General features: G+C 35.4%; 1 protein-coding gene across 1 annotated transcript in view; it reads left to right on the top strand.

Annotated features, from left to right (window-relative positions):
- FBXL17 (F-box and leucine rich repeat protein 17) overlaps window positions 1-24,287 on the top strand; it is a 512,446-nt gene that overhangs the window by 192,100 nt on the left and 296,059 nt on the right. Inside the window, 1 exon segment of the mRNA XM_032403887.1 lies at window positions 536-666. Within this exon segment, the coding sequence (XP_032259778.1) occupies window positions 536-666 (131 nt within the window).

Here is a 24,287-nt window from a genome sequence, read left to right on the forward strand (position 1 = left end):
TCTTTACTTCTTAAACAACATTTTATATTGCTTTCCACATGGTGAAACACACCACCCATAATAGTTCAATTTGGAGTACATTGATAAAATACCATCAGGATATCCCTGAATTAACCATGTACTCATATCTCATCTTTTAAAAAGTGAGAAAACCTATATGAAAGTGGCATTATAATCATGAAGATAAATATCCGAAATTGAACAATGTTACAATAATCTTATCAAACTGTAGGTACTTAATGTAATATATTTAACAGCCCCCCCCACCTATTAGGTTGCTAACTTTTGATTTTCATGAAACATTAATAAAATCTGTTTGATTTTAATGTTTATTGCCATTCATATATTTACCAAAGATGTCTGCATTCATTTCTAATTTAGTATGTAAAATATTATATTAATGAGTGTAATTTAATTAGATATTATCTATTTTGAATATTGCATGGTAATACTCTACCTTGTAATAAACTATATAATTTTTGAGAATGAATATAACATTTACCTTTCTCATCTTTCATTTTATTTATCTCATTAGCTACGAAATCTTTCCAGCTTGGACCTACGTCATATCACTGAACTGGATAATGAAACCGTGATGGAAATTGTCAAGAGGTGCAAAAATCTTAGCTCTCTCAATCTCTGTCTGAACTGGATCATAAATGACAGGTAACCATTGTAACATCTTAAAAACACTCTTCCAGAGGGAAACGTATGTTCCATTGACCAAATACTAATTATCATTATGACAAGGCATGTCAATTTTAGAAAATTTAATGTAGCCATGCCTTTTAAAATAGGTATGTTTAAGATTTGAAAGCCATCTAGCTGTATACTTTTCATCCATCCATTGCTCATATTTCTGACAAGGTTTTATGCACTTTGATTCAAATGCAATGATAACAACAGCAGTCTGTTGAATTTTTCTTTGTCACTCACCCAGGTATATTGCTTATTTGTCAGTTTAATATTTTTGCAACTTTGTGGTTGATTTGCTGTTCACTTGTCAAGGAAAATGATTCTAAGAAACCATTTCAAACATGAGACGCATCAAGATCCTTTCTAAAGGACGATATTTTGTTCTTTGTATCAATATATTTTGTTTTGGAAATGGAAGTCATATGATAGTTTAACATATAGTGTAAAAATGTGTAAAATGGATAGTTTTCTTCTTATAAACAGTGATGAACCCATTTTTCTTTGAAATATTGCATGAAAGAAAAAAGATGAAAGAACCCTTGAGAGTAGACTTCTTTATAATGAAAACAAGCACAGAGTAGCACTATTTTCGTTACTGTTGATTAACTGAGGTGGGTTCTGAAATACAGGCATGAGACAAGATGCTTGCACAGTGGGGGCGCCTGGGTGGCTCAGTCGTTAAGCGTCTGCCTTCGGCTCAGGTCATGATTCCAGGTCCTGGGATCGAGCCCTGCATCGGGCTCCCTGCTCCGCGGGAAGCCTGCTTCTCCCTCTCCCACTCCCCTGCTTGTGTTCCCTCTCTCGCTGTGTCTCTCTCTCTGTCAAATAAATAAATAAAATCTTTAAAAAAAAAAAAAAAAAAAAAAAAAGATGCTTGCACAGTGACTTTTAGGGGTAAGTGTTTTCTTTTTGAAGATAAGCCCCCCAAAATATTTTGCTTTCGAAATAGAAAGTAATATTTCAGCTAAAATTAGAACCTATTTAGATTTAAAGACTTTTTTGTAAATAGGAGCAATGATTTATTAAGTTTGTGTCAGATAATGCTTTAAATTCAAAATACTTTCCCCTTCCTCTTTTAATTTCCTTTTGTACTTAAGATGAAAGCTATATGGACTCCATTTTCTCCAATTATATTAAAGTTCTAGTGACATTTTCTTAACTTACCCCACGTGACTCTTATGATTATATGATAGCCTTTGACTTGACTCTTTCTTAGTAAAATTTCCTTGAAAAACTTTGTAATCTAGTCATATGGTCATCATTTATAAAAGGTGTTTATTGGCTTTGAGTAATAGTCATATAAAGTACATCGACAAAATCTACAGAGAATTGATAAAAATTAAAAAAATAAAATTTTTCTCTATAGTCAACATTCTTCTACAGTCGATTAGATGACAACTTAAAATAATCTTTTAAGTGTCTTTTGTAACATCTAATAAGATGAAGTGCATAAGGAAACATTATCCTATGGTGTTTTGCATTACTTTAATATTGAGATAAACCACTTAGTAATGTATCAAATTAAAAGGAAAAAACTGTTTCTCCAACAAAATGAGTAAGAAAATGATTGCCTTTTATTCCACAACAGTTTTCTGTGTACTTGACATATGTAGAAGAATCAGTAATTAGAGAATACAGGGGTGAATAAGAAGTGGTCCATATATGATTAGAAGGGTTTTCTTCTAAGAAGTAAACATTTTGCTTAGGTTTATATCATTTAAATAGAGATATTTAGAGATTTCTAATCTTCTAGCTCTTCAAATGCTTATTTAGTCGTAAGTATTTACAAATGAGAAAGTGGGCAGCCCTCACTTTGTCTTTCCTTCCCTTTGTTAGGCGCCATGTATTCAAAGCTCTTGCTATTTTGATAATTTTTTCCTACTTAAACTCTGATGGTTATTTGGTATTTGATCCTAAATATATGTACTGTAGAGATTTATTTGCGAGGAATGAAAGTGTATTTTTATGTTTTTAATGGAAAAGTTTGGATTAATTGAGAAAACATGCATTTTAATGAGACTGAGCAGTAGAGTTTTAAAAATCAGACTCTTTTAGGTTTTAATTACATTCCTTGCACTTATCCTGTGTACTGTAATAGAAGTTTCAAACATTAAAACCCACTCTGCAGTATCATCTAAATTACTCATCTCATTGTTCTTGCCATACTCTATCACTAAGCTAAGTAATATTTGTAATTATATCGGTATAAATCTAGGACTTCCCATCAGACTTAATTATAATTTCAGCACTTAGCTGAGATGGGTTAGTCACCTTTCATATAGAGGGCACTGGAATGCACTAATGCATTTAGCCTATCAATTAGCGTGTTTTACATTTGTTCGTTATTCTTATCCTCTAGTAAATCAGGAAGCATTTATTAACCCTCTACTAAATACGTGGTACTGTGTCTCAGACTCTAGGACACTGAGTCCCTCCTGTTCTCAAAGGTGCTCTCTTGAGGTGACATAAGACTTAATGAGTGAGAGAATAGTGAGCCTTGGAAGGATAGAGGGGAGGAAAGTAACCTTTATTGCCCAGGTAATTGATAGGCACTTTACATGTGTTCTCTTTTAATCCTTTCAACATCTTTTGTTTAGTGGAAGGTCGTACTATTCCTATTAAATGCAGACCATTTGTATGACTTTTCTGTGGCTTTGCCAACAGATGTGTTTTTCCATCATTGCTGCCTGAAAAACTGGGGGAGGACAAACGAGAAAAAGCAAATGGTGGTTGATGGGTCACTTTTTGATTCCATAGTTGGGATTCACACATAACTAACATTTCTATGTAAAATTCTTAGTTTTTAAAAGTAATATCATTATTCTCTTTCATAATAAAAGTGTAAGAGGAACTTTAGATGTTATTTTATACATTGCACATATGAAAGGGATCAATGTTTAATGCTGCTGGCTTTGAGAAAGGATTCCTTGCACAAAGATAAACTTTGATAGTCAGATCTTTAGATATAAGACTTATCTTGGACTTTAAAAGTTCTTATCTGTAAACTTTCTTTTGAAGTTCAAAATTTTAAAATATGTAGTAATTGAAGGTCTTTAGTATTACACTCTTGGTATCTTTTAGCATTTTGTGGTTCTTGAAGTGATGTGTCTAAGACACGCTGTTCTTTATCTTTGTTTTTCTAAAAGCACGTTTTGTGTTTAGAGAGTTAAACAGCATGATATTTTCTTGTATTCAGAAGGATGGTCTAGTAGTCATTTGACATTTACCATTGCTTTTGAATACAAATAAAATCCAAGTGGTTTATGAAAAGAGGACACTGACTATTTCTATCAGTGACTTAAATTAAACATCTGGTTGTTATATCTTCTCTACTGTCTCTGACTCTAAGTTTATTGAAATGTTTATTTGTCTTTGATATAAATCTTTTGTTATTTCACATCCAATTTGGTCTTCATCGTTTTTGTATGTTTGGCACAGAGTTAGCCTGCTTTGGATGTAACAAGCTGATAATGTGAAAAACTGAATGGTTCTGAACATCTTTAGTGATAGACGTGTAACGGCTCTTTTGTTCTTTTTTGCCAAGGAGAATTAAATGAAATCTAATAGATCTTTACAAAAGCTATTTAAAAATTTTTAATTGGCCATCAAAGAAGGAATTAATCTCCCCATTTTCAGTTTTTAACATTAGTCCTGAGAAAAGTTGAATCACATGATCTATATACCCATTATCAAATATATGATCCATTCATTAACTGTTGACCATGCTTGCTAATGAATCAGGATAACAATTTAAGAGAAATGAAAATTTCTCTAGCATCCATCAGCTAATGTTACAAAACATAACAAATACCAGGCTGGTTGTTAAAATAGGTTATGTTGCCAACTAGTCGAACTTGCCTAGCTAGCGATTTATTCTTTGAATTTGCAGTAAAAAAAAAAAAAAAAAATTGAATGTATTAAACTTGTTGAACATCAATAACTAAGGACACTTTCTTTAAAGAGTTAATTTTGTTGTGTGAATCTTATATGTATGTCAAGAGAGCTATTACATCAGTGGACATTCTAAAATTCGGAAAATTATAAATCTTAAACTATTGTGACCAGTTTCTTTCAAATATAAAATAGCATTTATAATATGTTGCCATTTCACTTTATATGTACTGGTGTTTGGAATAATAACTATGGGTATTTTCTCTTAAAATAAAGCTTTTTGATAAGACCAGTTGAAGTTGCAAACGTGTGGGCTACGGCTGAGTCCTGTCCATGAAGCTGTTTTGTTTGGCCTATAGAATATTTAAAAGTTGAAATAGTTGCGAACACTTTAAAAATTGGAATAGTTCGCATAAAATTCCGAAGTTGGGCTCCCTCTTGGAGAAGTTGCAGATCTAGCAACACTGGACTCACATTCTTTCCAGGATGAGGAATAGGCTGTTCTCTCTGGCCATTCTCCAGTCCTTCACCATTGCTACCGGGCATGATACATTCTTTTGTATTATCTGTCTATTCCCAGTCTACAGACTGAATTCTCCTTTACCAAAATCAAGATTGTAGAGTTTTGTTTTGTTTTTTTTAGATATTTCTTATTTCAAACCGAAGAGTTCTCTTTAAATGGAGTCTGATAAAATATATTAACAGATAATAGTTAATTGGTCTACCTACATTAGTTCTTCATTATTTTAGACATCAGAACTTTGGCCAATGGGTGGAAGTTACAACAAGAAACAGAATTCAGCTTAAAATGAGTTAAAAACTTTATTTTCATCCACTGCCATCCAAAATGGACACCTCCACTTAGTGTTCAAACAAGAGTGTTATCCAAAAGTCTCCTGAATTACAAAGAGAGCTGCTGGTTTATAAACTTCCCTCCAACTTCAAGGCTGTGATTTAAAATTATTTATTTATTTATTTAAAGTTATTTATTTATTTGACAGAGAGAGAGACACAGCGAGAGAGGGAACACAAGCAGGGGGAGTGGGGGAGGGAGAAGCAGGCTTCCCACTGAGCAGGGAGATGGATGTGGGGCTCGATCCCAGGACCCTGGGATCATGACCTGAGCAGAAGGCAGACACTTAACGAGCCACCCAGGTGCCCCTAAAATTATTTATTTTAAAATGAATTGATTTCCAGTGTGCAGTATTTGACTCATGATTTCTTTGTTGATAGCATTAAGAAAAATCTTAACACTGTTCTTTCTCTTTTCTTCTTCTGTGTATAACCCTTTCTAGTCTTTTAGGTGTACTTGGGTTGAAGTAGTAGAATGACAGATTACTCCACCACCCCTTTCAGGGAGACTGACAGTGCCCTGGCTCATGGAAAACTCAATGAGGCTTTCTATAAAGATTTTTCTAACTCCCTTGATCTTCTCTGGATGTTTATTCTGTTTCTTCTTTCAAATTTCCGTTGATTCAATAAAAAACGGTGACATTTAGAAATAAAGTTCAGAGAGGATTTGAGCAGGTGTTGGTGATATAAACTATTTGCTGAGTGCCCATTGTGTTTTATTTCCAAGAATTGTTTTGTGAACATATGCTATATATTGTATTTATAAGTGTTCGAGGACTGGGCGGATAATCTACCGTCTTCCTGTGAATGTCATGTCACAGTGGACTTAGAATTTTATTTCATTTCAATCCCCTAATATTACTTAATTCTCCTAGAGACTGAGGTTTAAAAATTGCCCAAGGGGGACAAACCTATCCATTAAATCCAGCAGGCATAGTTGAATTTGAGTTTGAGAACATTTTGTTTTCTATTAAAGTTAAGTGGTCTGGAGGAGAGGAATACTTTTCACCTTGGAGTACTGAGCGTGGAGTTTGAACAATTTTCTCTAATAAAAGTCTGAAAACTTGGACATCAAGAGGCGGCAAAAATAACACTGGCTTTGGAAGCAGCTCCGTGGTGGTGTTTATAGCAGCACTGTCCTGCCTGTGTAGAATGGGGAGGAGTCTGTCTGCATGCTTTTGGTACCTAATTATGTGGCTAGGCTGGTCAGCGGGAGCTTTTGTAAAACTGAGTTCTAGCTTATTCTTGTAATCTACCGCATAATTTTATACTTTCTATGATATTTATTCATATCTTTGCAAAAAGAGTAAGAAAGACTTTATTGAGTTCTGAGGGAGTTGTAGAGGCAGGGTGGAGTCTTTTTGTGCTAGTGACACTTGTTTAAGCTTGGCATATTTTTTGACACTCTTTTTTTATTTACAATTATTTGTAAGACCATCCCTGGAAGAATAGTATGGTATTAGGGTAACTACTATTCAGGTTCTCAAACCATCTGTAAAAATATGTCTTCTGTGTCTTTCTACAGAAGGACCCTCTCTTTTAAACTATGATTGGTTCTAGGGGCATCTGGCTGGCTCAGTCATTAGACCATGCGACCCTCAATCTTGGGGTTGTAAGTTCAAGCACCCTGTTGGGCATAGAGCCCACTAAACAAACAAACCAACCAACCAATCCCTAATTGGTTCTTGTAATACTAGAGAGGTCAGAGAGTATAATATTTTCTCTCTTTTGTTTTTTGGACTAAGGATCATAACAATAGCTAATAATAGCTATATCATTTATTATAATCTGTGCCAGACATTGTGCTAAGTGTTTACACACATTATTTCATTTAGTCTTTACAACAACCTTGAGGAAAAAATTAACCCCATTTTCAAATGAAAGAATTAAGGTCCAGGTAGCTCACAAGTAGTTACTGGTGGAATCAAGACTGGAACCTATTTTAATATGTCTTCAAAGTCTGAGCTCTAACCACGAAGGGCTCATTTTCTCTCAGTACCTTATTCTGCCTCAGACCTGGAATGACCTAATATCTGGATTTGCTTATGTCATTTCTGGTCCATTGTTATTTTGAAATTCTGTTAGGTTTAGTATCTGTGCTGTGCTGTTCTCTTCTGTGCTCCAAAGTGTCCTGGTTTGGGTGATAAATTACATGGTCATCCTACCTCAGGCATCAGACTATGCTTGATCATCCTAAACATCATTAGAATGTTACCTTCTCTTTTCCCAATGGGATATCTGATAGGTGACAAGTTTTGGATATCTTACATAGAATTTTAGATTTTCAAAATAGCTAATTTTGTAATGAAAAGCAGTTTTTCCCCAACAACCCCATTTGTAAATACTCTTCATTTCTTACTAAGTTCCTTGAGGAAAAGTAGAAATTTCGTCTTGCCCATTTTTGTGTCTTGTACCATGCCTGGTTCATAGTTGGTATCAAAAAGAATTTCACAAATGATCTTTGAATAGGCATTCATTTAAGCATATGATGACACACATTTATTTTTTAATTATTATTTTATTTTATTTTATTTTTTTAAAGATTTTATTTATTTGACAGAGAGAGACACAGTGAAAGAGGGAACACAAGCAGAGGGAGTGGGAGAGGGAGAAGCAGGCTTCCCGCGGAGCAGGGAGCCCGATGCAGGGCTCGATCCCAGGACCCTGGGATCATGACCTGAGCCAAAGGCAGACACTTAATGACTGAGCCACCCAGGCACCCCTTAATTATTATTTTAAATTTAAATTCAAGTTAGTTAATATATAGTGTATTATTAGTTTCTGGGGTAGAATTTAGTGTTTCATCAGTTGCATATAACACCCAGTGCTCATTACAAGTACCCTCCTTAATGCCCATCACCCAGTTACCCCATCCCCCCACCCACCTCCCCTCCAGCAACCCCCAGTTTGTTCCCTATAGTTAAGACTCTTTTATGGTTTGCCTCTCTCTGTTTTCATCTTATTTTATTTTTCCTTCCCTTCCCCTATGTTCATCATTTTTGTTTCTTACATTCCACATATGAGTGAAATTATATGATATTTGTCTTTCTGACACAGATTTATTTTTGCAAATATTTTATTATCTATAAATGCTCCATGTCAGTTGTAGCAAATACTTAATCATTGCAGAGTAAAGGAGAATACCGGGTATATATACTTTGAGCAAGTTGTCACTGAGCTAAAAAGAAGTTGACTATACTGAAGGTTTCAGTACCTTTGGTAAGATATGATTGCTATAACTAATTTGTACAGTTTCCTCTAGTATATGTGATTTTTCAAGTAGCTGATGATATAAAATGATTTTTGCATCTATCCTCAGATGAAATTTTTAGTGCATTCAAATTCAAGGAACTTTTTCATTGTTTGGTACACAGTAATACTGAATATTGGTTCTTTCAGTACTTCTAGTAACTAAGTGTCGTTTTTAAGGAACTATTAATTGATATATATTCTGGAGTATTTAATCTAATAAAATCCCTTGAAAGGAAAAATCTATATGAGATGTATATGTCTCAGCTTGCTTTGATTTTTAACTCCAATTCTGGAGAAAGGTCGGAAGCTGGATTTGATGTGGATGAATTTGTCTTTTTGGTTCTCCATGTTCACATTATTTTGTCTTAAAGAGTAATGTGAATTTTTATGGTAGTTCCGACATATAATGGTAATTTTAAATTTCTGCTTTGTCTTTGGTTCCTATTGAGCAATAATACGTGAATAAACATTTCTACAAATAATAATTAACAGAGCTCCTATAGAATTATATTGTTAACTTTTCTGGATGTGCTACTCTAAATGCTGCTACTGCTTTGTGTTTTTGTGTTTTTCAGGCAATATAAATGTGAGTAAACATATATTAATCATTTCATTTGGGAGATTAAAAAACATGTGTCTTACATGGTATGAAATCAGAATTCATGATCAGATTATGGGAAGAATGGGACATGTTTTATGTGATGATGAATGCAGTGCTGTATCCTCATGGATTTGGAGGCTTCCTAACCTCAAACCTGTTTTAAAATTGCCAACAGTGAAGAAAAATCTTCATTTATTGATGAAAATGATAATAGCTTATTGATTGCTTGGACGAATTTAGGACCATCCCTCACTTCTCCAGTTCCCCCGGGAGTTGTCTTATTCTTAATCCACAACTAGAAATGGTAATTAAAATAACTCGCTGTTGTCAAAATTTTTGAACGTATGATAAATGAAGCCCAGTAAATAGTGAAAATATGAGAGAGGTGATTAAATCTGACAATTTTCCTGTAAAAAGCTTGAGATGATAAATATGTCTTGTGATTAGTTATTAATTTAGTGCAAGGGATTTGCTTCAGCCTAAAATATTTTATGAACTGTGGCATAAAGAAATATTTTAGAAGATAGGTACACACATGTTTAACCAGAGGATAAATTGCTGGAATTTGATTGGTAATAATTAAAAATGGCAGAGCTGACACATATGTGCCTGGGCTATTTTATGTGTGACAGTCCTTTCAGAAATTAAGAAAGAAGACATGAAGATGTGAAGACAAGAAGAATGACAGAGTACTTTCTGCTTGAGCCCTTTGCCTCATGAAAATGGAAGGGCTTTATGTCTATTATTCCCCAGCTGATAAAATATTTCATTGAAGGTAGTATAAGATAACTCCTCACTTACTGAAGTCAGAAGAGCAAACTTGTTTCATTAACAGTTATAGTTGCACTACTGACAGTTTCCCTTAAAATGAATGGGAGTTTCTTTAAAGAAAAGGTGAAATAATAATGGTGGTTGTAACGAGGTCTGCGTCATGTTACTGTCTGGCTGAATCTGCGGCAGTCACTCTGCAGGTGGCATCTATCATTTTGTGGCTGCATAATGTTTTGTGTAGGAGTTTCTCTCCTGGTAAGGAGGGCCTGTGTCTTCGTCTTGGGCCCCTGCCCCCATCTCAGCCCCTGGCACCTCGCATAGGGCCCAGCTCAGAGAAGTAATTTAATACCTGCGTGGTGAGAGAATTATAAATGCTGCTTTTGTAGGATGTATAAATCTGCTTTTAAATTTGGCTTAAACTCTGGCTGAAATCCAGGCAATTGGTTCAAGTGCCCTCTTTCTTCCAGATTTATTTATTTCTGAATAAAGTTGATACGTAATAAGGTGAGGATTTAATGTCATTGTCTGGCTTCAGATAGAGCTTGCTTTATGTATTGCATGCTATTTATCTGAAAGCCATAGCCTCCCTTTTTGAACAATAAATAGGATTTTAATTTTGAATCACTGGGTTTGCCCTTTTAATAGGGTTTTTGGAATACTTCTAAATGAAGAACCAGCAACTTCACTTGCCTTACATTTCACATGTAATGATACCTTGTGTTAATTGAAAAGAGGCAGAGGAGACTGTTACAGCTTTTTTCTGCTTCTTGGTGAGAAAAGTATGGCTGTCTGAGAAAAAAATTGCAAGTTTTTCCTTAACTCTTCTTGTAGCACTTTTAAGTGCTGCTCTTTAAAGTATGTTTAATATTTGGTTAATTGCTACTGTGAACCTAAACATACTGATTAAGGCCAGGTTCACATTACAACAATTATCTGGTTAATTGCTCTGGTGCAAAAATAGGCTAAAAAATCATCAGAACATCAAGTTGTGAAAGCACTGGCAGGAGTTTCAAAACCACCAAGCATACCTACTGCAAATCACATCAGCAAAGCAATTAATTTAGGCTAATTGCTTTTCTGTTTGTTCAAGATGCACTTTGGAACTGTCTTTTGAAATTGTGGCAATTAAGATTAGTAAGCAGTATAATTAAAGAATGTTAGAATAGTCACTATTTTTCAAAAGTGATAACTATTCCACACGAACCTGTATAGTATATCTATCACTCGTATAGGGCTTTGAAATAATTAAAGCGAAATAAGAGTGTTTTAGATATTTACAGGATTTCCTGTAAAAATAAATTGAGAAGTAGATTATCTGTACAGGAGCTATAGCCTGGGGTTACCTTTAATCTGAAAGTATCAATTAGAATGATCTAATTTCAATATGCACGCTAAATTGCCTTGTTGATGCCAGAGGAGAAGTAACCTCGCCCCCAAAGATGGCACTGGCTAGCGATATCTTCTGTAGCTGAATGTGTATTTGGCTTCTTAGGTGGCTTCTCATAAAATAATCAGGACTTTTAAATGTCTTAAAAACCGGATTAGGCACACTTCATGTTATTGAAGTTTTCCGTTATTGAGTATTATAATTTTGGCAGCATCAGTTTGTCTAAAATTGAAAACTCCTTGAGTTTCCAACTGTTTCTCTATGAAGCAATGTTATAACAGATTCTCAACTGAAAAAAAATGGCAAGTTTAGGAATCGGTTCTTCATTGGAAAATGTAGAAATGTCAGTGGGGGAATTAGCCATTCCTCAAACTGCTTCTCTGCTCGCCATATTGTCAAACAGCAAGAAGCTCTTTCTTTCACCTCTCTCCTTCCATAAGGAGCAATTCTTATCGTGCGGTGTGTTTAGTGGCATATCCTGCCCCGTGAAATTCTCCAAAACAAACAGATTTTATTGTATTAAGGACTGTGACTCTCAAGATAAATCTTTTGGAGACACACATCTTAAAGGAATTGTAACAATTATCATTTTGTGACTTCCTGTGGCTGTGATAAGAAAGTGAGAAAGATATTTGTTAAAATGAGATTTGACACAATAAAGTAAAGATACATTTCAGGTTTTGTTTTGGCATTCTACTTTTTGTTTCTTAGAAGATGTAAAAATTATTTTCTTTAATTTATTTCTTCTTACTTTGTCTCTCCTTAATTCAGTATGAATAGATCTCTGGGCCTGGCTGAATAACAGCATCACAAAACTAAATTTTCCTTTGTGATCATTTTCATGGAGAAGAACAAAAGTATATATACTTTTTACAATGATATATTTTTCTTTATTTTCTTTTACATACTACATAGTTTCTAGAAGTACTTCATACTCGATCCTGATTTCTATTTGTTGTGGAATCTTCAATTAGAAAACTGCTTGTTGAAGGTAAAACTATTAAATCGGATGAAAATAAATTTATTGAATTAAGCCAATAGAAAAGGTTAGCCCAGAAAAGCAACCAAAGAAACCTACATGATGGTATCAGTCACTGGGACTGGGTTCTTCGTCTTTTGAAATCTGTCACTGAAGCAACAGAACAGATGTTACTCTAGTTTGAAGTAAACTCAAACTAGCACTTCTTTTTGGCCTTCAGAACTTGAATTCTGCAATTATTTAATGTTGAAAGATAGCATAGGTGCTATAAAAATTTGTCACTCTTTTTTTTTTTTTTTTTAAAGATTTTATTTATTTATTTGACAGAGAGAGACACAGCGAGAGAGGGAACACAAGCAGGGGGAGTGGGAGAGGGAGAAGCAGGCTTCCCGCCGAGCAGGGAGCCCGATGTGGGACTCGATCCCAGGACCCCGGGATCATGACCTGAGCCGAAGGCAGACGCCCAACGACTGAGCCACCCAGGCGCCCAAAATTTGTCACTCTTTTGCAGACTTTACAACATTGTAAATTACAGCCACAAGTTTTCCCCATCCCTGTATGCACGCTTTTGTGTGCTGTGACATTGCCTATCCTCCCAACAACAGGTGGCACCAATTTCCCTATCCTCCTGCATCTAGGTTGGCTTTGTGACTCTCTCTGACCAGTAGTACGTAGTGGAAGTTATGTTGTGGGACTCCTAAGCTTTGGCTTCAGGATCCCTTGCAATTTCTGTTCTTGCCTTTCCGGAATGCTGCCACCACCCAAAGAAGCCCAGACCAGTCTCTCTGAAGATGAGAGACCACATGGGAGATAGAGGGTTGGTCAACAGCCAGGATCAACTGTCATATGTGTGCGTGAAGTCATCTTAGACTACCTAACTTTAGTCAAGCCTTTGGACTCCTGCAATCCTGTGAATGAAACAGCAGAACTACTCAGCTAAGCCTAGTCCAAACTGCTGGCCCGTGGATTAGTGAGCAAATAAGAGCGTTTTTTTTTGTTTTTTGTTTTTTTCTAAAGCTACTAAGTTTTGATTGGTTTGTTATATGGCAGTCAATTACAGAGACTTTGTAGCTACTCTTTGTTGAGAATTTTATATTGTTAGGCAAGGTGCCAAGAGTGTTCTATTTATTATCTTATTTAATTATCACATTAACTCTATGACATAGGTATTTGACATAACCTGTTTTATAGATGAACTAAAATGATACTCACAGAGGTAAAGTATCTTGCTGACGATCACAGCTAGTAAGTGCAGAGTCAGGACTGAATGTAGATCTGTTTGACCTCAATCCCATCTATCAAACTGCCTCCAACAGCTTATTCTGAGTTTAAAAATATAGTCGGTTGCCATAAGCAGTTAAATCTACCAGTGGAGTCTGTTGAATATAAGTACTAGCCAAATAGCATTATAATAAAATAAATATCATTGAATAAAATAAATATTATAATAAAATAACCTCCATTTGCAGTTTCTAGTGTTACCATTTAATCTTGAGTATTTGTCTAAAAAATGCATGGGAAAAAAGACAGCTCTTCTGGTCTCATAAGAGCTTTGAGTCTGAAGGGAATAGTTGAATACAGATTTAAAAATACATGAATATAAGGCCTCAATTGTATGTATACAGTTGAGCCTTGAACAGTGCGGGGTTAGGAGCGCTAACCCCCTGCACATTTGAAAATTGGTGTGTAACTTTTGACTTCTCCAAATCTAACCACTGATAGCCTGCCATTGATTAGAAGCCTTAAAGGTAATATGAACAGGCAGTTAACGCAAATTCTGTATGTTGTATGTATTATGTGCTGTCTTCTTACCATAAAGTAAGCTAGAGAAAAGAAAATGTTATTTAAAAAATCATAAGGAAGAGAAAATACGTTTATAGTACTGTATTGTATTTATAAAAAAAAATCTGTGTATTAATGGACCTGTGCGGTTCAAATCTGTGTTGTTCAACTGCTGTATTAAAACAGTTTTAGGGGTTTTATAGTTTCAATAATATATTCTTTTTTACTCAATTGTCATATTAGGGAGAAATGGAAAGGAAGAGACCCTTCCTTGGAAGTGTTGTGGCTGAGGCTTAATCACCGTTATATTTTTACCTTCAGCACTTATGTCTTCTAATAATAAGTCTTGTAAGGACATAGCTTCTATGTCATATGTAAGTAGTGGTACTTAATACCTACCACAAAAAATTCCACAAAAAGAAGTGGGGGTCTTTTCATTTTTGAAATGCTTTTATTTTTAATTTTAGGTATCACTTTAATAACTATACATCAATAAACTGGTTAATAGTAGTAGTTGATTCTGACATATCTATCATTGCTCATCTTGTCATTTACCATAGCGGCACACTAATCGGACCTGCCTCAGGGTTTTATTGTCTGTTAAATAAAGCCGGGGAGCATTTCCTCCATGATTTATTATAATATTTTGAGAATTAGTTTCATTTGGGAAATACAATCTGCATTTCTTTTCCTTTTAACTTGAATTTAAGCTGAATTCTTATTTTTGGTTTTGATTAATCTCTTCTTTTCCATCAATAAATCACTAGTGTATTTTAGTATTTTGATGTTTTATTGTATTACACATATACAGACAAATATTTTGCTTTGTGTGAATATATATCTAGAAAATCTCACTTGATGTTTGGGGAGAGGAGAGAGAAGAAGTTGCCTTTTTGTCTTTTAGTTTTAATTTACACTCACATGGCTTATAAGTTTCTTAGAATGTTACAGTGATAGCAGTATAGGTATTAAAACTATATCTGGGAATTGTGACTTTTCCACAGTCCTGGACTCCTAACCAGAAGCTCAGTAAATGTATATTGATTGATTATGTGGCAATCAAACCGTAAACCTGTGTTCAAGGTAACAGAAAAAAAAAAAAAAAGGAATTGCTTAAGTCGGTCAAGAAATAGAGCAAGTCAAAATAAGTCATTCAAAATAATCAAGTTCATTTAATGGGTATAGACATAACCTTTAAAAACGCTTTATAAATGTAATTGAAGAGTTAAAGAGGCACTAACTGAATTCTCTAATAGAGAGTGGTAGTTTGTGTTCGAGGTACATGGATACAATTTTAGTCTAACTGACAGCATGTTAACCTTCCTGGATTAAGAAAACTGAATGAAGAAGGGGGAGGGGAGGAAAAACCCTGGAGAAACATGATATCCTTGTGGCAGCAATTTATTCGGAAAGGGGATGACAAAATGTGTCAAGACAATGTCCTGGCTTCATTAAATTGAGTAATGAATTTGAAAAAAAAAAAAAAAAAGACTAGAGTTGTGTTCTGTAACATTTCTTTCTGCAGATTTATAGACTTTTGTGGGATAACTGTCTTTGAAAATATATATATTACTAACCATAGAGTTAGTATTTTGGTTATTGTAGTCTTACTGAAATTAGAAATGTTTAGTAATTTATATATTTAAAGAGATGTCCATCTTCTTTTTGGTTCCAAGAATTTTCTTTCACAAGTTTATTCCCAGTACAGAGACATCATTATGTTATAGAGGAGCTCTTTTGGGGGTGATAGCTCTTGGCAGCCATCCATCTCCAAGTAGAATATAACAGTGAAGCTTGTTAGAAGAGGAGAAGCATAAAGTATCACCAAGCAGGCCCTGACAGACATTTAGACATCCACGCAGACGTTGCTGCCACTTGATGGTCCTCTCCCATTTTGAAAATGTAGCTATTTAGAAAAGGGACAAGGTTCCAGTAACTTGACTGTGTTACACTCCTGTTGCTTACTCTATGCACACTTATTTTACTTGTGATTTTTTTTCCCCCATTGACAGTATTTTTCTAATGTTCACTTTGAATGGTTGCATTTATCTTTACTAACTTGTCACTGTTAGTTGTATACTATATTTCAATCCACTAGGTAAGTTCTGTATGTGCATATTGCATTTGATAAAGTTTTTAGAATTTGTGGTGAACCACATTGATGAGCTTGGGGGTATGTATGGGAGAGAACATAGGATAGTAATTCAGGGTAGCAAGAGATCCCAACATGCACTTCTCTCAGCTTTATTAACACTCCTATTAGAATTGGTTTTGCTTCATTGTTAGGAGGATAGGTGTCCTGTAAGCATTTAGTTAGAACAAACTGCCTAAGATTAAATCTGGACTATGGTTAATCTTGAAAACAGTTTATCCTCAGGCAGATAATCAAAAGTGTGTAAACATGTTATTTTGAAGGTTCTATTAACGCTTTATTTAAAAGTGCCAATCATATACAGATGAAAATTCCAGAATATACAAAAAATATATCCTAATCATCAGTAATGAACTGCAGTCATTGATTTCAGTAATCACATTTGAAGCTAGGTCCATTTTATTTTTTAAATTTAATTTAATTAATTAATTTTTAAAGCTAGGTCCATTTAGAAAAAAATCCCATGTCTTAGTAAAAATAATTTTCTCAGTGAAATCCCATACATATGTATAATATATATGATGTATATATATGATGTATTTATATAAATTTCAAAAAGGTAGACATGATCCAACTGGATTGTTTGACTTTAAGTATTTGTACAAGTGAAACTTAACTTCCAAAGACTTCTGAATGGGGAAATCAACAACTTTTGACTTTATATTTTAAGGGCAACAAGGAGGAAATTTTTGTTCAATTTCTATTTAATTTGCTGTGACTCTTTATGACATTCACAAATTATGCCATTCATTTTGACATGCAAATGAGAAAATGAGTGACTTTGGGATTCAGATCTGAAGAGCTCTCACAGGTGCTTAGACATGTTGCCTCCATCTCCCTACTCCTCTTTCCCCCAGAAACAATAGGGTGATCTCTAAATGAGACCTAGTTTTTCCACAGGCCTCCATAAAAGGAGTCTTTCTTCTCCTTTCTGATCCATTAGCGAGCATTGGATTCTCAGGTAATTTTTTTCCCCTTTGATTTGTGTCTTCTTCTTTTATTTAAAGCTGTGGTCTATTTTACTTTTTTGTTGCTGTAGTCACTGATGACATTTTCTCAGGTAATTTTTTTCCCCTTTAACTTGGATCTTCTTCCATTCCTTAAATCTGTAGAATATTTTCTTTTATTGTTGTCAGTGTCACCGATGACATTTTCATCTGATTCTTGACATATTCATTTTATAATACATGGCATTGTAAGGAGTTTTTTGGTCAGTGACATTTTGGCAAACACTTGCCAGTGGCCACCAGAGAAGGTCAGTTAGAAATAAATTACTCTGAAAGACTTCTCTGAAATACTAATGAATAGGGTTTGCAGTGGGAGTTAGGAGTCTGGGGTCCTTTGTGTTGTTTATTTTGCTGTTATTCCAAACTTTCGTCATTGAGTCATTCACTGTGTTACCTTGGTAAACTTACTTAAGTTCTCTTTTTTATAAGATTGGGGTAATGAGAACCTACCTTAGTGGAATGTTTGGAGGCTTAATCATGTTTCAAAAGCACCTTGAGTATGAATCATTTGTTCATTATTAGAATGGTGGCTTGGGGGGGTACCGTTTATCACTGATGCTTTATCACCATTGTATCCTCATGGTTTCCTGCAAATTGACAGCGGACGTCTTAAATCAAACTTTGTAAAGTCACGAGCAGATTCTTGAAGGTTATTTAATTGCTTATTTTGTAGTGACACTGAAGTGTTCACAATTTTACAATTATCTGAAGAAAATAAGACAACTAGAATATACTAATTATTATATATTTTCGTGTCTGTTTTCAGCTTAAATGCACAAAGTACATTCAGATTTAGAAATAGAGATTTAAACAAGAACAACAATGCTCCCTACTTATATTGCTATACAATAAGATTCCTTAATATAGAGCTACATTACCTTTGTGAAATGTTTTTCACTTGCAGTTTTTATCCAAACGTATTTTAATGAGTTACACTATTCAAAAATACTTTCACATTATCCACACACCTACACATATATGCATGATAGGGGTAATGAGAGATTAAATAAAATTCAAAATATTCTAGGAAGCAGGGCTCTTAATTTCTAATTTCTAGTTCAGTTGAGAGAATATAATGATTAAAATTTAAGAAAAATTGACTATTTACTTTGAATGTTTACGTGTAATTCTGAGTTTGATATATTCCAAGAGTCACAGGATTTGATTTTGAAGTAGTTTCAGCCTTCTGTGTCAAATCTCCTTGTTCTTCGTCTTTTGCCTATATTCTCTCTCTGTTTTTCCATCTTCTTACCACTTTTTCCTTCATCTATCATTTGGGTCCATTAAGTTAACATATAAAATCACAGTCTGACTACATGACACTCAAAATGCTTCTTATAACTACAAGATCAGCAGTTTCTTAGAGTATTTTAAAAATCAGGTTATTTATTCTTGATTTAAAAAAAAACTGTAATGCATTCTTTTAACTTTAGAGCTTGGGCAGGTCTATAAGAGGTTTTAAAATACAGAGAAGTCTCTCTGGAGTGCGTGTTTTGCAGGAGTGGAGCGGGGAGGACATAGTGGACTGCCAAAGGGCAAACCGCTGGAGGGAAGACATTGCACATGCTGATTTCCTTTTGCTCTGTCTTGCTTGGTTTTTCCAGCCCTGTGGCTTGCAGGTTTATTAAAATGCTAATGATGTTTATTCTCTTTTTATTGGCAGCTCTCCAGATTTGATTATTGATATATCTGAATAACAGTGGAATGCAACATCAAAGTCTCACTTGACTATTCCTTAGGTTTTTGTCAGTACACAGTGTCAGATGGATCATATGTACTTTCTTTTTTTAAATCTGTATAGAAGTGAAATGTTATAAATGAACTGTCAACTGTTTGGAAATGAACTTTTATTGGGATGATGAGGTCTCTTCCTTAGGAGAGTGTACTGTCCCCACTCTCTGAGGAACAGTCATATTTCCAGTAACAAGTTGCCCGACTGTGTTTGTGAGTTTCCACTGTTGTTCTCATTTTCTGGACTTTGATATTTCACGTCCTGTACAAACAGACTAAAGTGTAGACTAATAATTAATCCAGTGTGACTAGGAAGGGATAGAGGAGTTGACCTGTTCCTTCCTACCTGTTCTTTCTGAAAATTTTAACCAGAAACCCTTAGAAATGAAAAGAACTTCTCAGAACACCCCCATGTAACTCCTTCATTTTGCAGTCTTGAAACAGGTTCAGAGATCATCTGTAACTTGTCCAGGTTTACTCAGCTTGCTCGCTGGGAAGGTAGAGCCGACTGCTCCTTCCTTCCGCCTCAGAGTTTGCTTCGGCTCCTTGCTCACCTTTCTTACTAGCTTGCCACCTACTTGCCACCAACACTTGTTTTCGTTCATGTCCTAGAATGGATGGAGTGTCTCTGGATGGTAGGCTCTTGTATTTCTTTTATGCCCCTTTGAATGACAAAATAACACACACACAAGTAGATTTTCGTAAATATTTTTAAAACAATGAGACTACCTAAATTCCTGCTATCCAGACATTTCTACTGTTTACCTTTTGATGAACATGTTTTCAGATAGGCACATATGTGTGTGTACTCCCCCTACCTCCTTTTGGAATTTCATTATGCATACTGTTTTGTAGACTAAAAGTCAGCAGTATATTATGGATTTATTTTTGTTTTAATAACTATGGATCTATGTTACCATTTCTTATGGATCCACATTAGTGTGTTCGCACACTGTATTTAACCAGTCTCTTACTGGTAGACATCGAATTATTTCCGATTTTTACAATGACCATTCTTATGCTTGTTTCTTTGTATACTTTTATTTTTGTCTCCTTAAGGTCAAATACTTGAAATGGAATTTCTGCATTGAAATGTATACATATCTAAATTTCTTATACATCTTGCTTAATTCCCTGCAGAAGATTATATCAATACATAAGTCTAGATTCCTGCAGAAGAGTGCCCATTTCTGCAGACCTATGCCACTTCTGGATGTTATTGCAACTATTCTGGAGAATTTAAAAATGGCTTTAAGGTTTAATAGCTGAAAAAAACATGTAATAAATTATTTAGGCACGAGTGTATTTTCCACCAAGAGGCAGGATAGCTTAGTGGTGATAAGCCCAGGCTCTGGAGCTAGACTGTCTGGATTGATACCTGGCTCTGCTACTTCCTACCTGCTTGTCACTGGGCAAGCTACTTAACTTCTTGTTCTTATTTTCTTTTCTGTAAAATTGGGATACCAGTAGTACTTACTTATGAAGTTTTTGTATGATTTAAATGTGCTTATACATGTAAAGTACTCAGAACAGCTTCTGGCACATAGGTAATAACTCAATACATGCCAGCCACAATAATGAATATTATTATTATTTTTTAAGATTTTACTTATTTATTTGACAGAGAGAGACACAGCGAAAGAGGGAACACAAGCAGGGGGAGTAGAAGAGGAAGAAGCAGGCTTCCTGCAGAGCAGGGAGCCCAATGCGGGACTTGATCCCAGGATCCTGGGACCATGACCTGAGCCGAAGGCAGATACTAAATGACTGAGCCACCCAAGTGCCTCAATAATGATTATTATTGCTATCAGCCAGTGAGCATTTGATTTCTGTCTACAGTTTATAATACACAATGCTGGAATGTGGAGTTTGAAAAGAAACATGAGACATTGTCACAGTGATCAAAAACATTCACCATATACCAGAAGAAATAAGGCATAAAGTAGATGAAAAGTTGCACACTTAAGTTACATATAACAACACAAAACTACAGCATAAGAGCAGACTTGGGCTAAAACATTAGGAGTTACCAAATCTTTGATATCTTCATAAAACAGGATCCTTTTAGAGTACTTGGAAGGGCAATACCGAAGTTTACTCTCCTGTTTCGTGTTCTTATTTTCCAACAGCACCAAAACTTCTTGTAATGTAGGGTGACCATTTGTCTCAATTGGTGTAACACAGTCCTGATTTATGTCTGGCTTAATGTCATGGTTGGATGATCAGTTAGATGGTTACCCTGTTTCCAACTGGTATCTTCTTTCTGTTGATGTCATCGTGATGATGTGATGTCAAATTCTTGTGTGGCCTGGGAGCTATTTTGATTATTATCATTGCACATTTGTTCTATTTTTGATGCATTTCATAGATTAATTTAGGAGACAATCTTATTTCTAGGTGCTCAGGGGAAAGCTCATTCTTACCTATCATGTACTGCTTAAAATGTTAGGAAAGAAACTATGGAAAAATGTTATTGCCAGGTTTTAGATGATCCAGCATGTTATATCAGGGTACTAATTGAGATTTTATTTTTCTGAAACCAAAGGGAGAAATACTTCAGGGTGAATAATGGCAGTTAGGTGGAAAATTTTAAATTTATAAATAAAACAAATCCACTCTTTGTTAGAGTTCTAACATGTTATTTTGCACAGAAGTGTGCTTGTAATGCTAACTGCATTTGGAGCAATGTGTAGTTTTCCGTATCTTAAGTACAGATTTTGAAAAGTGTTTTAATGTCCTGCATTGTTGACATCTTACCTCATTTCCCAATGTTTGATTGTCAGTTGAACCTTCTTATCTGCTATCCTTGTCATTGATGTCACAGTAGTACATTTAAAGGATTGAGAGTTTAGTTTTTGCATGATGAATAAATGGTAAGGAAGAGTATAAAGGAATAGAGGTTGACTGTATGATGGGCCCTGGCAAAAATGAAATATTTTAAGCTCTTTCATTATAACTGTCTCGTAATTAGATATTATCAAATGTTAGAGGGAAATGCTTGTCACATTTGGATTTATTATGTAGGAAATTCATGCTCTGAATCATAATGGGCCTAGATAACTTTTTTCTGATGAGAACATTGTAATATTAGGGTTTGATTCAATACAATTTGTATTCCTTTTTTTCTTTTGGACCACTTATTATGTGCCAGGCATTGTGCTTAGTTAGTTATAGTTAAATTAAGAAATGGTCTCTGCCGGGGGCCAGGAGAGGGACTAATAAGACCAGTGAATAGCCATAGGGTTTTAAAGACCTCCCTGAATATTATTACAGAATAATGGCAGAAACCACTAACACTTATATAGTATCGGCTCTGCTAGTCACTGTTCTAACTACATTCCATATACTGAACTCCCAAAGACGCTGTGAGGTACCTACTGTTACTATTGCCATTTTTCAAGGGAGCGAACCAGGGCACAAGAGATTAAGTAAGTTGTCCAGAGTCACATAGGTAGAATACAGTTTTCTATCCCAAGTGAAGTCTTTAGAGAAGCATTGTTCACATCTCTCCGTTTGTGTCTGATAAACATTATGAGAAGTAGTTACTTGTGTGATCCAAGACTATGTGAGGGAAAATTACTGAGTCTGATTTCATTTATTCTTCATTCATTCATTTATCAGGTATTTAGTAAGCATCTACCAGGACTAGGCATTTGGGATAGGGCAGTGAGCAGAAGATTTGTGTTCCCTGCCTTCACGGAGTTTATAGTTTAGTAATACTTACCTCTGACACAGTCAAGGGATTTCTGGATAATTGTATAATACTTTTGTCACTTTTCATTTTCATTGTTTGTACTCACCCCTTTTAACTCCACTGAGCACACTCTGAACCTTATTTGCTATTCCTATAATTTGGAAAATGAATGGTCTCCAATTTGCATGTGTGGATAATTTTTAATTACTGTACATTGCACTTCTCTGTAACCTGGATTTTCACATATTGTACAGTGACTTCATTAAACTCCCTTTCATATACCAAATTTCATTGTTCTAGTTGACAAAAGATGGTCCCCGGCTCTCATTGAGATTTTCTAACTGATTTTCAGTGACAAATAGAGATATATTGTTTAACTAAAATTCCTATTACAACTGTATTTCTTTTTACATAATGGGGAAAATGAGTAAGCTTTTACTGTCCTCACGAGAAAATAATCCTCAGTCTTGAGTTGATTGATCATTGCCCAGTGGTGTGGCTACCTGTCAGCTGCCGCAGGTGGAACACAAGAGTCTAACTTCTGTGAAGGCCTTAAGATGCCACTTGCAACAAGAACTGACTCACTGGTTGAGCTTGCGTTGGTTTTTCTTTCAGCATGCCATGATTTTCTCCCCAGGGTCTCTCAGACAGGTGATCGCTTATGAACAGTCTTGGCTGCGAAGAAACAAATCTTGAGCCTTTCCTCCAGGGACCTAGTGTTTCCCGCTGAGGAGGCTTAAAGGGTTGAAGTATGGCTGACCTTCCCCAGAGGCCCAGAAACAGGGTGGAAAAAAGGGTGTTTGCTCTCAGGTAGGAGAAGCAGCTCCCTTCACAGCCTGAGTCATGAGTCCTCTGGGATAACTGGCAGCTGACTTTTCCCCAAGGCCTCAGTCAAGATTCTTACCTCCCTGTGGAATTATGTGAGCCCAAGGAAGGCATGTCTGCACGGATCATTATTATTTTTAGATCTCTGGGAGCAAACCTTCTCTCCACTCGTGCCCTTCTTCTGACTGTCTCAAATAATATCCTTAATTCAGGTTTTTGACTTTTTTTCTTGCCTTTTTTTAAAGATTTATTTATTTTTATTTTGAGAGAGAGAGAGCATGGGGAGGGGCAGAGGGACAGGGAGAGGGAAACTTTAGCAGACTCCTCACTGAGTTCGGAGTCCAACACGGGGCTCTCTACCATGACCCTGAGATCATGACCTGAGCCGAAATCAAGAGCTGGACACTCAACCAACTGAGCCACCCAGTGCCCACCGCCCTTTTTAAAGTAATGTCCTGCCCAATGTGAGGCTCGAACTCATGACTCCAAGATCAACAGTCACATGCTCCAGCAGTTGAGCCAGCCAAGCACCCCTTGACTTTCAAACTTGTTTCCAGAATTGGTTTTTGTCCTCAAGTAGGGGAATTGCCTAAGTATACAGAAAGGGCTTTCCTCTGGGATTTTTGTCCTTAGCTCAGATATAAAGCTAAACATAGAACATAATTTA

This window comes from Phoca vitulina, unplaced genomic scaffold (genome assembly GCF_004348235.1).
Source record: "Phoca vitulina isolate PV1807 unplaced genomic scaffold, GSC_HSeal_1.0 scaffold6, whole genome shotgun sequence".
NCBI lineage: Eukaryota > Metazoa > Chordata > Mammalia > Carnivora > Phocidae > Phoca > Phoca vitulina.